The sequence below is a fragment of the Prenolepis imparis genome, unplaced genomic scaffold, assembly GCF_030444845.1.
Source record: "Prenolepis imparis isolate NDT839.2.m4 unplaced genomic scaffold, iyPreImpa1.0 SCAF_149, whole genome shotgun sequence".
Classification (NCBI taxonomy): domain Eukaryota; kingdom Metazoa; phylum Arthropoda; class Insecta; order Hymenoptera; family Formicidae; genus Prenolepis; species Prenolepis imparis.
In genome coordinates this window covers 24,920-42,145 of record NW_028141307.1, presented here as the reverse complement: position 1 = coordinate 42,145, position 17,226 = coordinate 24,920, and the positions used below count along the sequence as shown (strand labels likewise).

The following is a 17,226-nucleotide window of genomic DNA, read 5'->3' as shown; positions in this document are numbered from 1 at the left end:
AAGCAGCGAATCTTCCAAGAACGCACTACTTTTAATTCCGCCTACGTCGTGGCAGTTACACACTTCTGGATCCTCGCATTAAACATATATTGTGACCGTCGGAGCTCAACAACCAGCTACCAGTCAACCTACACCTTCGCCCACACCACTCGAAGGAACCATCGATCCTGAGGATCAACGTATAGCCGCCAACCCGCTCACCAAATAATATACAGCCAACAGTGAGTACTTTCATTCTTCTACGATCACGGAAGTGAATAAATCCCCGGAATCGCGACTAAACTTAATAAGTAGTGGAAATCGCTGCCCGTCGAGCATTGAAACGCGCTCTCCGATTGAAACGGGACGATCAAAAGCCAACGCGAATCCTCAACCGCCTCATAGCACATCAACGTTACACACACACTCATATATAATTATTTATACATGTCCACAAATTCAAATGTCTAATTCTCCGAATATTATTAAGATTTTATTATTTTTTTTGAATAAATGATAATTATTTACATTACGCGAATTTAAAGTCTTATTTAAACCCCTGCGTTCCTTCATATATCCCCCGAGATCGCACAAGGTCCTATCCCGCGTAAAAGGGATTTAATTCCCTTACCGAAAAGGACCGACGAACGGACCCCTGAAATAAGCCAGGTAAAAGCGACTATCCAGTCGTTGACCTGCAAAAGGGCCAGACAGTCCGTTCGACCCGAAATCACTCCGATTTCGGGAAAACGCTGTTACGACCTTCGAGCGGCCTTTCCTTCGTGCAGGCCAGGACGAAACATACGTTTAATTGGGGGCTCGTCCGGGATTGAAATGTGCGATCTTTGGGAATAGGAATGAGTAAAGGGACTAGAAGCACAACGGACAAAGACGAAATAGATGAACTTTACAAGACCGCGTTAGAAACACCACACAGAACACGTGAATCTAAATCAAAATTCACAGCATCTACGCCTCGACACGTACATTTTTTAGGAGATTCTAATTTAACCGAAATAAGTGAATTACCCGACGAATCCGACCAAGTCGAATTTATTGACTCAAAAAATCAGATTTTCAAAATTAATATCGATAATTCTAACGGCGAATCCGGAGGTCCACCAATAAACATGGCTAACGCTAATCCTTTCGCCACTTTAAAATACGCGGTCGAAGCCGTTCCCTTTTTTGACGGTAGTAACACCCCACTAAATTATTTTATTGAGGGATGCGAGGAAGCAAAATCTATGCTCCCTAAAGAGGCAGAGTGTCAATTCGCTAAAATTATAAGAACGCGAATAGTGGGGGAAGCGCGTCGTACTATACAAGATCAAGATTTTAATACCGTAGCTGCATTAACAACGTATTTGAAGAAAATTTACGGTCCCTCCAAAAATGTCTATCAATTACAAGGAGAATTAGGTTGCGTTTATCAGAAAAATAATGAAGATGTCGTCACTTACGCGAATCGGGTTAAACTTCTCGGAAAACAAATACTAGAGGCATATCGAAGCTCAGGGAACGCCATGCCTGAACAGGATATAAAAGCTACTATAGAAACAGATATGTGTAAATGCTTTATTAGAGGACTAAAACCCGAAATAGAACAAAGAATAGCGCGAGACTTAAACGTACAGGAAACCGTGGCCGACGCGTTAAAAATAGAAAGAGAGCTTCAACAAATGACAGATTTACGACAAGGCGCTAAATCAAGTCAAAATTCACCGCTACCTGTTAATCTATCTCGAGAAGTCTGCCAAATCTGTTATAAAGAAGGGCATGCAGCAAGTAGTTGTCGAAAGCTCACTCAACTTTCACCACAAAATCAAAATCCTTTCGGAAACACCGGAACGGAAATTTTAATCTGTCAAATTTGTAAAAAACGCGGGCATAGCGCAGATAAATGTCGGTTACGCGACCCACGATCTCGACAATCAATTAACGTAATTCAGGAAAAGGTCATTACTTGTCAATTATGCTCTAAGATTGGTCATAATGCAAAATCATGTCGACAGAATAACTTTAATCAACAAACAAATAAATCTTTAGTAATTTGCCAATGGTGCGATAAATCCGGTCACTCGGCTAATAATTGTTGGAAGAAACAAAATGAACGCAATACTAATATCGTGTGTCAAACTTGTAACAATTATGGCCATATCTCTAGAAATTGCCGCTCTAAAATCAATCCAATACCAACACATAAAGACAATTTATTCTGCCGATATTGCAAAGAACAGGGCCATCTTCTCGATACATGTCAATTACGAATTACGAGTAACAATCGCCGCAAAGAAAAAGAGCAGGGAAACTACAACGGACCCTCGACATCGGGTGTAAAATCGGGGGCCGAGCGAACATCACACCCATCCGTGCAGCGGCAAGCCAAGTAAATAACTACGAACCCGAAATCAGGCCTGTAACTGTAAGCCTCGACAAACATAGTCGCGTGCCTACGGTACAGGTTGAAATCGATAAAATTACCACTCAAATAACCTTTATGTTAGACACGGGATCCGGACCGAATATAATTAAAGAAAATTTTGTGCCCAAAAATACAAGTATTAATTATTCGAATATTTTAAAATTAAATGGCATAAACAATTATCCTGTCTATACCCTAGGAGAAATTACACTAACACTTTTTGAATTACCGGTATTATTTCATATCGTTGCCAACGATTTTCCGATTCCACAATCCGGAATATTAGGAAATGATTTCTTCAAACAAACTTTTTCAAAAATAGATTACGCTCAAGGACATTTAGATATTTCCGGAATTAATGTGCCCTTTTTCTCCCCGGAAACCATAATAGTATCTCCAAAATCAGAATCGCTATTTTTTGTGAGGATAGAGAACCCTGAGATTAAAATAGGATATATACCGAAATTAAAAATAGAACATGGAATTTTCCTAGGAGATACTATCGTAGAAACTATTTCTGGAAAAGCATATCTAAATGTCATAAGCACTCTAGATGAAGAAATAGAAGTTCGCGTACCGACACTCCGTTTAAAACCACTGAACGAACTATTTAACGACGATATCGAAATTATTGATAACAAGAAAGAGGGGTCAGATAACGACCAGACTAACGTTAACACGGACCATGAAGATAAAGATACGATGATATTTAGAGACAATGAGGATGAATTTTCAATAATGATTCAAGGAAAGAATAAAATTAAAAGTAAGAGAGGGAATAAAAATTATTTAAACGAAAATTATAATAATCCAAAAATCCTTGGAGAGGGAAGTTACCAAACCTCTCCTGAAAATTATAATAATCCAGAAATCCTTGGAGAGGGAAGTTACCAAACCTCTCCTGAAAATCATGATAAATCAAAAATCCTTGGAGAGGGAAGTTACCAAACCTCTCCTGAAAATTATAATAAATCAAAAATCCTTGGAGAGGGAAGTTACCAAACCTCTCCTGAAAATTATAATGATCCAGAAATCCTTGAAGAGGGAAGTTACCAAACCTCTTCTCAAAATTTTGATAATCCAAAAATTATTGGAGAAGAAAGTTATAAAAATCTCCCAAAAGAAAAAATTCCTAGAATTTCGAAGGAAAAATGTCAAACCTTGTCAGAAAATTCTAGCTCCGTCGATTCCGAAGAGGGAAGTTACCAAACCTCATTTCATAATTCGACACAACCTTTTTCCAAAAATTCAAAGGATCGTTTATCCCTTCCAAAACTTACATTTCCAAAAACTGGATTATCTGTTAGAAATAATGAAAATGAATTAGAAACCTCTCAAGTTACAATGGAAAATCTTCTAAAAGAAGCTCAAGAATATAATAAAGATATTGAAAAAATAAATAATAAAACAGTCAAGAATAAAAAAGGACCGTCTCCAAAAATCTCAGCATCCTTATTTGACAAATCTCAAGAAATTATAAAAAATTTCCCACGAAAACGAAAATTAAATCATAAAGAAAAACACCAAATTAATGTAGAAAATCGATCTACATAACTGCCTAGTAGTTTCCGAACAACCAAAGGAAACTCGATTTACTCAAATTATGGAATTACTGCGGTTAGAACATCTAAATAAAGAAGAACAAGAGAACGTATTAAAATTAATAACAAACAGTCAAGATCGATTTCATGTTCCTGGAGAAAAACTGACCGCTACTCATGTTTTACAACATCAAATAACCACTATAGACGATCGACCGATTAACACTCGTCAGTATAGATTCCCGCAATTACACAAAGAAGAAATAAACAAGCAGGTAGAAGAACTGTTAGAAGGAAGCATCGTAAAACCGTCTCAATCACCTTATAATACGCCCATATGGATCGTGCCAAAGAAAGAAGACTCGAAGGGAAACAAACGCTGGAGAATGGTTCTCGATTTTCGAGCGTTAAACGACAAAACTATCGGTGACGCTTATCCATTACCCAACATCGTAGATATATTGGATCAATTAGGAGGAGCACAGTACTTCTCAGTATGCGATCTAGCTTCCGGATTCCATCAAATAAAAATGGATCCTGCCGACAGTCATAAAACAGCATTTACCACTCCTTTCGGTCATTATGAATTCGACCGAATGCCTTTCGGATTAAAAAATGCACCTGCTACCTTTCAACGATTAATGGACCTAGTATTGACTGGATTACAAGGCGAGGAATTATTTGTCTATATGGACGACATTGTTATTTATGCTACCTCTCTAGAAGAACATGAACGAAAATATAACGCATTAATAGAGCGACTTCGTAAAGCCAACTTAAAATTACAACCAGACAAATGTGAATTTCTAAAAAATGAAGTAACATATTTAGGACACGTAATTAGCAAAGATGGAGTAAAACCCGATCAAAAAAAATTAGAAGCAGTACAACAATTTCCGAGACCCAAAACACTGAAGAATATTAAACAATTTTTGGGACTTGCAGGTTATTATAGACGATTCATACCGAACTTTTCTAAATTTGCAAAACCACTTACTTCTTTACTGAAAAACGACACCCGCTTTGAATGGACAGCCGTACAAGAAGAATCATTCGAAATTTTAAAACAAAAATTATGTGAAGAACCTGTATTGCAATATCCTAACTTTTCGAAACCATTTATCTTAACCACAGACGCATCAGGAATAGCAGTAGGAGGAATATTATCACAGGGAGAAATAAATAAAGACCGACCGATCGCGTACGCTTCTAGAACCCTCACCGATAACGAAATAAAATATGACACATACGAAAAGGAAGCTTTAGCTATAGTATATTGTGTCAAACATTTTCGACCATATTTATATGGGAGAAAATTTACATTAGTCACCGATCATAAACCATTATTATGGTTTAAAAATGCTCAAGACGCAAACATGCGAATATTACGCTGGAGACTAAAATTAGCCGAATACGATTACGATGTCGTATATAAGGCAGGAATAACTAACGTAAATGCAGACGCATTATCAAGAAATCCAATAAATCTAGAAGAAATCGATTGTAAACTAATAAAAGAAAGAAAAACCTTAAATCCAAACAACCCCGCAGATGCAGAAATAATTTCAAAAATGTTAGAAGAATCAGATAGCGAAGAAGAAGAAGAGGAAGACGATTTTCATTTATATCTCTCAGATAACGAAGAACCCATACCTGAAGCTAATTTTGTCAAAAACAATAACGATTCTATACCTTTTACACTCGAAGAAATAAATGAACCGACCGTAATACAAACTACAGAAAAAGTATTAATACACGATCCACCTAAACAAGACAGAATACAGACAAGAAGCCAAACTGCAGGACAAGGTAATAAACAAAAAACCACTAAGGAAGAAGATAATATTGAATAAAACAAAGAAAAAAACGACACATCAGACAAGGACCTCGACGCCGAAGAGGAAGAAGAAGACGAAGAAGACATTATAAATCAAAATCTAAAGGCAAGGAAAGCGAAACCCAGAATTATCGAAAATAAAATAATTAAAAGCAACATCATAGATTCTCGCGAATTATTATTCCTACGAAAAGATAACGTAGCATATTTTGTCGACACCCAAGGAAATCCTTTAGACTCAGGATCTCAGAAACTTTCCGAGCGAAACGAACTACCAAATTTAGGATCTCTTACCTTGGGCGAAGCCAAGGCCATAAAATACAAACACTACTATCATATCGCGCTACCTGTTAACGATGAACAACGAGTAGGCCCTACGGCAACTCTAGATCACATCTTAAAAACCTTGAAAGATTTAAATAACGTTATCAAAAATTTAAAATTAGAAACAATTAGCATTGCAAAAACCGATTTCATTAATAACGTTCCCTGGAACAATATCAAGGTACAACTACAATTGATATTTATTAACTCAACTACGAAAATAATTATTTGCAATGGACAAATTAAATATCCACCGAAGGATTTGCGTTCTGTCATACTCGACGAAATGCATTGCTCACCAACAGGAGGACACCGCGGAGTAACCAAAACATATAATAGAATTAAACACAATTATTATTGGGAAAATTTGAAATCGGACGTTCAAAAACACATACAACAATGTTTACAATGTCAACTGAAAAAACTCGTTCGAGTTAAAACAAAACAACCAATGATAATCACAGACACGCCTGGCACTTCGCTTGATAAAGTAGCTATGGATATCGTAGGCCCACTACCTAAGACCGAAAGAGGCAACGAATATATCTTAACACTACAAGATCAGCTAACAAAATATTGTATGGGGATACCGCTACCTGACCAAACCTCAGAAACCATTGCGGAAGCCTTTGTAGACCGTTTTATTTGCGTGCTCGGAGCGCCGAAAGCTATACTTACACATCAAGGAAGAAATTTTATTAGCGATTTAATGAAGAAAATTGCCAAATTATTCAAAATACGAAAATTTCGCACAACAGCTTTTCATCCTCAATCAAACGGATCATTGGAGAGATCACATCACGCACTCAGCGAATACTTAAAACAATACGCAAACGAGCAAAAACAATGGGACAGATGGATCGGATTAGCTATGTTCAATTATAATACTAGCGTACGCGAAGCCACAAAACACACTCCGTACGAACTAGTTTTCGGAAAAATAGCACGAGTTCCGTCAAATGAACTTCTTCCACCTGAAGATAAATTAGCAAATTATGAAGACTATTTAATAAATCTTGTCACACAACTTCACACGATTCAACGTAATGCTCGCGAAAACGTAGTAACAGCAAAAGTCAAATCAAAAAAATATTACGACAAAAAATTAAACCCTCAGACCTTTAAACCCGGAGATCAGGTATTCTTGTTAAAAGGACCGAAACCAGGTAAATTCGGAGACCAGTATACCGGACCTCATGAAATTTTAGAGATATTAAATAAAAATAATGTAAAAATCAAAATAAAGAAAAACAGCCGCATAGTACATCCTAACCGTTTACGAATATCGCACATCAAACCAATATCTAATAATAAATAACCAACTTTCAGATGGACCCTCGACTCAGGAGATTAACCGCACTATTAATTATTCTATTGCAATATTTACCTCACACTATTGGAATAATAGGATACGACTGCGGTTCATCATCTGCTAATCTGACAACGTTATCCTTGCTAAATACCGAAGAATGCGATATACCTCAGAGGAAAATAAATTCAACTCAAATTTACGTACAACTATTGCAGATCAATGAATTCGAAGCCGTTCAAGTCGTACAATGTAAAATCGAAATTGATAGACTAATCAAAAAGTGCGGAATGTTTTCTCACACCTTGGATGTACTTAACGGGAAATACTCATACATAGAGGAAATAAACCGCGAAACCTGTAAACGAATGCATAATCAAGGAGACTATCGAATGGGAACCACATATATAACGGGAATAAAATCAAATTCAACAACGGCACGTCCAATAACCTTGGCCGGTCACGTTGACAACGACGGCTCATGTTATGGAGGAGCGTACTCCGACCCCTACGGAACATGGGCAGAAGTTGTCGTAATAGGAACTGTAACAATTACATTACAAGATTATACCGCCGACGTACGAATAAATACCAACAGAGTACAACTTAGATCAGGCGTCACGTGCGAATTCAGTTCAACACATTGCGTGGACGTTGAAGGAGGAGATACCTACTGGGAAACTATACCCGTAGGTCCTTGCAAGTTCAATAACTACGGCATATTATATGAGGGATACGCTCATAAAATAGTCGACAACGAACAACATCAAACGGTTTATTCTCTCACCACACAAGAAGCGATATTCGCTCTTACCAGCAAAGGAAAGCAAGAAGTTTGCGGATACTCTCTCGTACGAACAGAACATCCTAAACTAATGATTTTCGAAACAGTACTCGGAACCGTCATCTTTAAAAAACAATCACGCATCTCAAACCTTGATATCTTTACGTACATGAATTCGAAGTTCGTCTACGTAGAGAAGCACATCCGTACACAAATCAATCAACTTTATCATGATATTTTACTTCAACAATGTAACCTGGAGCAACGCATGCTACAAAACGTCTTAGCCATAGCCACACAATCTCCTGATATCTTCGCGTATCACTTGATGAAAGGTCCCGGTTATATGGCCCTACAAGCCGGCGAAGTAATACACATAGTAAAATGCGTACCTGTCGAAGTTACACTCGCCCAAACAGACCGTTGTTTCAATCAATTACCCGTACTCCGGGAAAATCGAACATATTATTTAACACCACAAACTCACATATTATTACGACAAGGTACACAAACAACATGTAATACGTTAGCACCCGCCATGTATCAGTTGGGAGATTCCTGGTATAAATTTATGCCGAGACCGGTGGATACCATACCGCCCATTATCATGAAACCTTTAACCAAACCGGTATGGAAATACATCAGCCCAGGATCATTGGCTACTAGCGGCATATACTCAGAAACGGACTTAAAGGACCTAAGAGACCATATAATGTTCCCAGCTGAACGACCTGCAGTTCTTAACTCTTTGGCAAGAGGAATAATGGGCAGAACAATCTCTCTAGAAGAAGGGTCGATTTCCAACTTATTAGACGCAAAAACCATAGAAAAAATAGCAATATCCGCTTGGCAAAAATTCTGGAGTAAATTTTTAATTTTTGGAAATTTTAGCGCGGGACTGTTAGGAATATACATGGCCATTAGGGTCGTGAAATTAATATTAGATACCATAGTCCATGGCTACGCCCTACACACCGTATATGGGTGGTCCTTATACCTGATAGGGGCCCTATGGGACTCCCTGACCAACCTATTATTGCACTTAAAAATGAGACGACCAATGAAATCGAAACCAACCGCCCCAGACAGTGAAACGCTTGAACTCCATAATGGTGAAGATAATACAACGACAACAGTCTATCCCCTCCTCCCCAGAAGAGAAGATAACACTTACTCCTTCGAACTCAAGGAAACCAAATATTGAACCACTAATACCTTACATCTTATCAGCTTTATAAAAAAAAAAATAAAAAAATAATAACAATCAACACCGTACAACTGTTGGAAAAACCAACGTTAATATAATTAAAATTTTTCTTTTCTACAGAGAAAAATGGATATTCAATTTTTAAGAACCGATCTCCTCACACGCAACCGCCTAGAAGCGACTGTAATAAAAGTAAAGTCACCACACCTCTTTTGGATACAACTCCAAAACAGCGCAAAGGACCTAGAGGACTTAGAAGAAGAATTAAAATTCAGAATGGACAGAAAATCCTCATACCTCCATTTATGGCCGAATGCCATGCAAATAAACCTAGACGTCGCAATTAAAGAAGGCGACAGTTGGAAACGAGGAGTTATTAAAACAATAAACGAAGATACCCTAACAATTAAAGTCATCCTAGGAGATTGGGGACGACTCGTACAGCGACGCATGTGCGACGTATTCATACTCGAGGACAGATTCAAAGAATTGACTTGGCAAGCGCTTCTCTGTGGATTAGCACACACAGAACCCGTCGAAGAAACCAAAACATGGCCAATACTAACTCGAAAAATATGTCAGACAATGCTCGAAGGCAATAAAGGATGGATAAACATAATTAACCCCCCACGGGATGGAGTGGCCTTCGTAAAATTAGAAATACAATCAAGAAACAACAACTTTCCCAATTCTGTATACAACGTCCGGGACACACTGATTCAAATGGGACTCGCAAAAATCAGCGCTCAAGCCGATGCTAATATAAATCCATCCATATAAATAAATATATATATATCCTATAAAATTACAACATAATATAATCCACTCTTACTATCAATTATATATTTAAAATCATAAGGCATACCGCCGGATTTCTCTATACATAGACAACAATTTCATTACCACTTTAACATATTAAATATAATATCTACTACAGAAATGGAGATCCAGTACATCGAAACGGAGTTCCTGACTCGCAGCCGCCTAGAAGTGACAATACTGAGAGCGGATTCACCACTCCTCTTCTGGGCACAATTAAAAAACGGCGAAGCAAATCTCCAAGAGATGGAAGAGGAGCTCAAGTTTCGAATGGACAGGAGAGCAAAATCGTTATATATTTTACCCGAAAACCTGAAAGCAGAAATGGAGGTCGCAATCAAAGAAAAAGAAACGTGGAAACGCGGCTTCATCAGAAGCATCAACAAAACTACCTGGATGGTCCAGGTAGTACTAGGCGACTGGGGCAGGACAACCTGGTACCACGCGAACGATGTCTACATCCTAGAAGATAGATTCAAAGAATTGCCATGGCAGGCCATTATCTGCGGGTTAGCCTATACCAAGGCCCCCACCAACAAAACCACTTGGCCCAGGAGGACACGCCACTTATGTCAACTCCTTCTAGAAAAACAACAAGGATGGATTAACATCATACATCCCTTGAGACAAGGAGCGGCACTCGTAAAACTACATATGAAAACCGACAGCGAATTCAACAGAGCATACAACGTTAGAGACATGCTTGTCAAACTAGGACATGCAGAGCTGCACACAAAAATCACAGCCGACGTCGAACCCGCCGTATAAATAAAAACATATATATATACGCATATATATACGCAAATATATTCATCCATAATCTTAAATTAAACTATTGTATTTTCTTTATAACCTCGTATACTCTATATTACTATTCATATATTATATTTCGTTAAATACCTTCTCTTTATACATATATATATATATATAAAAAATTTTTTATATAGTCTCAAATACATAAAATATTGTCTTTTTATCTCTAGATTAAAATAAGTTATATTTTGTAACTTCAGTAGTAAGAAGAGAGAAGGAATTTACCTATATACATATATATATCTATAACCAACACGTATACACCAATATTTTAGTTTAATATTCTTCGTAATCGTGAACGTGGAATCATTTTCCATTCTATAGAAAAACTACCTGATCGTCAGTTCCAGTATAACAATGCCAATATATCATCAACTCCAATGGACTCCTGAAATAACAGAAGAAATACGGCAAGGACCCATCGACGGCGTGAGACCACAAGATCACCCTGAAACTTATTTAAAATTGATGGAAACCCGATGTGTCATACAAGCACGGGGGAACATCTATCAAAATACTGAAGACCACTCTAAAATCTGCCAAGAATGTTATAATGAAATACCAACCCAGGAGGAGTATATGACACTACCACCCCACAATCTAGTCCATAAGGACTCAGCAGACAACCAAACAAACTGCACTAAGTGCGAAATAATAATCGTACTAATAAAACCTGCAGAAGAATGTATCGAATGTATAGAAGAATTTCTATACGTCAACTACGAACACCTGGTAGACGGATGGGGCCAAGCTGTGTTTCCCAGAGGGAGAGAAGAACAATAAAAGGAAAAAGATTCCACGCGCACCTTACCAGTAATAAAATAAAATTAAAAAAAAAATATATAATAAAAAAAAAATGTAAGAAAAGAACGAAAGAATAAGGAAGGGGTTCGCCTTTTTCTTTCCTCCTTTTCAAAAAAAGGAGATACATGTTAACTAAAGGAAGCACAATTAACCAACAGGTTAAATGTGGTTCTTTCTACCGATATTCGTAAATCGCGGCAAGAAAAGAATCGAAAATTTTTTATTTTTTTTTTGCAAATGTTGTGTTACACCCCCAACATTTGTCTAAGACGGGGGGTGTTACGTCCTGTGGACTGCACGATTCTTTTCTCCTCCCCGATTTACGCAGATTCGCGTTCCGCGAACATATTAATTATAAGACCGAAATTAGTTATAAGAATTAAACGGAGAAAGACAGTGATTGTGAAACAACTCGATCGGTGAGATTACGAAACCTACACTTTGATCAATAAGTCATAGGTAATGTTGAAATATCACGATCGACACACGCTATCAGTAGACCAAAGATCGGAATTAGGAAAGAACTCTTCATACAAGGAAGCAATACGTTGCGCAAAGGGGATTAAACACCGAACGTATGACTATGAGTCACAAGAAAAGAAGACGCCCTTTGCCCTATAGGAAGGGCAGACGAATAGTATAAAAGCAGCGAATCTTCCAAGAACGCACTACTTTTAATTCCGCCTACGTCGTGGCAGTTACACACTTCTGGATCCTCGCATTAAACATATATTGTGACCGTCGGAGCTCAACAACCAGCTACCAGTCAACCTACACCTTCGCCCACACCACTCGAAGGAACCATCGATCCTGAGGATCAACGTATAGCCGCCAACCCGCTCACCAAATAATATACAGCCAACAGTGAGTACTTTCATTCTTCTACGATCACGGAAGTGAATAAATCCCCGGAATCGCGACTAAACTTAATAAGTAGTGGAAATCGCTGCCCGTCGAGCATTGAAACGCGCTCTCCGATTGAAACGGGACGATCAAAAGCCAACGCGAATCCTCAACCGCCTCATAGCACATCAACGTTACACACACACTCATATATAATTGTTTATACATGTCCACAAATTCAAATGTCTAATTCTCCGAATATTATTAAGATTTTATTATTTTTTTTGAATAAATGATAATTATTTACATTACGCGAATTTAAAGTCTTATTTAAACCCCTGCGTTCCTTCATATATCCCCCGAGATCGCACAAGGTCCTATCCCGCGTAAAAGGGATTTAATTCCCTTACCGAAAAGGACCGACGAACGGACCCCTGAAATAAGCCAGGTAAAAGCGACTATCCAGTCGTTGACCTGCAAAAGGGCCAGACAGTCCGTTCGACCCGAAATCACTCCGATTTCGGGAAAACGCTGTTACGACCTTCGAGCGGCCTTTCCTTCGTGCAGGCCAGGACGTAACAGGTGAATATCAGGAACTCTACAACGGATCAGTGCTATCTCTCGGACTCTCTATCTCCAAGGAACGATTATAGGATCTCTCCATAGTGACAACGGACTACGACAAGTGAATCTCAACGAACAGATCAAGTGCGACATAACAATCAGTGCGGCCATTACCGCTCTCCTCGGGCGGCCACGTGTCGCGATATCCTTCGGACTTCTCCATACATTTTTCTCGTCATAAAGACCAAAGACATTTTATTTTCCATTTTGTATATTCTAACGTTTCTTGATTGACAGAAGGCCGGTATTCAGTGCCGCCGTACATTATTATAATAAATTAGAATTATATTGTTGTGTGAAACATCGCCCGTTTTGATTTTGTGGTTTCTGCCCATATTTCCGCCTCACTCCAACCAACCAGAATTCTCACCGGACTTTTATCTCAATAGTAGTATTGTTAGTAATACAGAAAGATTGAACATTAGATTTATTTAGATTAATATTATAACATTAGATTTATTTAGATTAATATTAATTTGTATAGATTGCAAAAAACTTGTTATTTTCATACAACATTTCTAAATCATCTATCAAATCTTCATTTGTAAAATCTGTATCATAATTAGTATCATAATTAGTATCATAATTAGTATCATACATTTTATCGTTTTTTATTAATTGGATTAATCTTCGTTGTGCAGTAAGGCATCTAATTTGTTCGTCGGTAATTTCCTCTTCAGTATCTGATGCGCATACAATTAAAATGTCACGACAAATCTGACGAAATTGATTGATACATGTGCACTTTGTGAGAAGACTAAAGCAGCGCACGTAGAAATCTTTAATACGCATGTTTTCCATTAAAACACTTACATCGACATACAATTTTTATTATGTGCGCGATATCAATGCGTATTATGCATTTTGGTTTTTGCACGTTGTCCGAAGTTTCTAAAAATGTCATGCATCGTTCAATGTAAAAATTCAAATTTACATTGAACGATGCATTCAATGCAAGACTAATTGCATTTATTAATGCTAAAGAGTAATCAACTGCAATCTCTGAAGGACAAGGAACAGGTGTACGCAACCATTCACGTAACCAAAAAGATAACATATTAGTGTCATGTTTCTCTGAGACCATTTGACATACGGGTAATATTTTTCCATTCAAAGAAGCAACCATTTGATATAAAAATATTACATTTGATGATCCATCCGGTCTATTAATATGTTTGATTAAAAATCCTCCACTCCGGTTGCGTGTTCCTAGCGTGGGCAGTCTGGCTTCACCGCCTTACATATATTATAAAAAGGAGGGGATACGCACGCAGTCGCGTACGAATGAGCTCAGCGCCTTCCACTGTTTAAAATAAGACACTCTCTGTCTGTTGTCACTCACGAAGACGCGTTCTGAAATATTCGTAGAAGAAAACTTTTGTCTTGAGTTTATTAAGTTTTAATATATAATATAATACGTATATATATATAAAATATATATTGTTGCGTCCCCCAGACGTCTCTTGCGATATCTCAAGAGATACAGAATTGAGTTTAATGGAATGAACGTCCCTTGAGAGAAAACAAAGAAGAATACAATTTAGGAATATTTTGGGATATAATCTGTAGTCGCGTAGCACGTCAATATCGTTTGACAGCCAGACTAAGACTCTGGCTGTCAAACGAGACAAGATGGAGCCGGAAAACAAACGAAAGTCGGAGGTTGTTTATCAACAACCCCCTTGACGACGATCCTCCGGAAACGTATACGGGGTGATCCCGAGGATGAGGATGCAGATCCGAGGGGCGCAACACTATCCCCCTCCTTTAAGATTGTCGTCCCGACAATCCAACATGGAGACTACTGAAGACTCAGGACTGACGCTGATTCCAGGGCACCGACGATTCTCCTGCTCTTCCCAAGCTGCTGCTGTGGGTGGTCGAGCGAAACGTCTGGTCCCAATCTTGCGTCTTCTTCGTCCGGACGAATCCTGCCCTCCCTGAGCTGCTGCTACAGGTTACCGGGCCCTCTTCCTCTCCATACTCGAACGGTGTCTTCGAAGAAAAGTTGGCCAGACTCTTCTTCACACCCGCCGAGGTGAAAATTTCTGTCCTCTTCGCTGTTGTTTTGTTGATCTCGCTTAAGCATCTTCCGGAGAAAATCGAAGAACGTTGAATCTTCAGACAAGGGGGGGGGGTAACATCCGTGGACCCATCGTCCCTCGAGGACTCCCCAAGTTCCTGCCTCGGCATTTGCCCTTCGTCCCACGGGAAAAACCACGGATCAAAAAAACCGTGGGCGAGACAGTCTTCTTAATTGAAGAATCAAATGACTATCCAACTGAAGATGAGACGGTCTTCTTAATTGAAGATTCAAACGACCCTTAGAACAGAACGAATGGGAAGTCTCCTTTTGAAAGATGTCAGCTGTTTCCGATGAGTCTCAGCCACAGGAACTCCCGAAGACTTAGACAAACCTTGAAAAACTTGAAGATCTTCAACTAGAAAAGAAAAACATTTTTCGCAGTAACAATTCTAAAATGAAAATATACATACACACACACACACAAACTCATACACACACATCTCCCTACTCCCTAACAATTTTATTCAGGCTCTGACCTAACTAACAATTAACAACATTTCTATCTATAAATAGAGCTATTCTATCCGCGTGAACCACTTTTTTCCGATGTCTGGGTGTCTTCTGAATACAATACTCCACATCGTTGAATTTCTTCACTATAAAGAAAGGTCCCTCCCAATTGCTCTGCAATTTGGGAGCTTTTCCTTTAATTCTTCGGGGGTTGTAAAACCAGACTCTCTCTCCCTCCTGAAATAGAATCTTCCTAACTCTCCTATCATACCAACTCTTTACTCGAGAAGATTTTGTATCCACCTTTCCTTTAACTTCGGAATGAATTTCATCTAATTTTCCTCTAAGAATACTGGCGAAATTCTCAATTGAAGAAGAAGATTCTCCCTCCTCTGTCCTAGGAAGGTTTCCTCGTAACAAATCCACTGGAAGTCTTAAATCTCGAGCGAAATATAATTCCGCAGGAGTCATTCCAGTAGTTTCGTGCTTCGAAGATCTGTAGGCCAGAAGAAACATGGGGATCCACCGATCCCAATCCTTTTGATTCTGTGAAATATACTTCGCTAAATAGTTTATTATAGTTTGATGTTGTCGTTCGACTTGACCATCAGACTGAGGATGTAACGGGGTAGTCCGTGTTTTCCTAATTCCAAGAAGTTCCATTAATTCGGCAAAAAGTTTGGATTCAAAATTCTTCCCTTGGTCGATATGTACCTCTAAAGGTACTCCATGTCTTGAAATAAATTCATTGACGAAGATTTCTGCAACCGTTTTTGCTCTAATATTCTTCAGGGGAAAAGCTTCTACCCATTTGGTGAAGCAATCAATGATGACAATCACATATTTATTTCCTGAAGAAGTGATAGGAAGTGGGCCTAAAATATCCATCTGAATCCTCTCGAATGGATTTCCGACATTATATATCTGCATGGGAGATTTTCCTTTTCCTGTGGGGCCTTTTTTTGAAACGCAAACTTTGGAAGACTTGCACCAATTTTCTATGTCCTGCTTATAAGTTGCCCAATAAAAACGTTTTCGAACCTTTTCTAAGGTTTTGTTCATTCCGAAATGACCTCCGGATGGAGAGTCATGTATTTCTTCGAGAATCTCTTTCACTCGTTTCCGAGGAACAATTAACTGAAGAAAACTAGACTTCAAATTCGGGGCTTCCCACTTCTTGTAAAGGATTCCATTTTGAAGAACTAATGCATCCCAATATGCCCAATAAATTTGAGCGGAAATATCGTGAGTCACCAATTCAGAACGAGGCGGACGTCTTCCTTTTCTTTTTCCTTGAATGATAATGGCAATATTAGGATCTTCCTCTTGATTCTTTTGCCATACTTCCAGATCCTCTCCTTGGAATATGAGTCGGGCAACT

At 38.4% G+C, this 17,226-nt stretch overlaps 2 protein-coding genes across 2 annotated transcripts; both read left to right on the top strand.

Annotated features, from left to right (window-relative positions):
* The first annotated feature begins 214 nt into the window (after positions 1-214).
* LOC145947803 (uncharacterized) lies at positions 215-10,993 on the top strand. The gene is made up of 2 exons (XM_083057583.1): positions 215-221; positions 10,344-10,993. The coding sequence occupies exon 2, from the start codon at positions 10,346-10,348 to the stop codon at positions 10,991-10,993; it is 648 nt and encodes a 215-aa protein (XP_082913709.1). The 5' UTR covers positions 215-221; positions 10,344-10,345.
* LOC145947801 (uncharacterized) lies at positions 7,195-9,415 on the top strand. Its single transcript, XM_083057582.1, has one exon. It carries the CDS (start codon positions 7,436-7,438, stop codon positions 9,401-9,403), a length of 1,968 nt encoding a protein of 655 aa, XP_082913708.1. The 5' UTR covers positions 7,195-7,435; the 3' UTR covers positions 9,404-9,415.
* Positions 10,994-17,226: the final 6,233 nt, after the last annotated feature.

Excerpts from the sequence above, each read along its gene's own strand:
- LOC145947803 (XM_083057583.1), top strand. The coding sequence starts at position 10,346 with ATGGAGATCCAGTACATCGAAACGGAGTTCCTGACTCGCAGCCGCCTA.
- LOC145947801 (XM_083057582.1), top strand. The coding sequence starts at position 7,436 with ATGGACCCTCGACTCAGGAGATTAACCGCACTATTAATTATTCTATTG.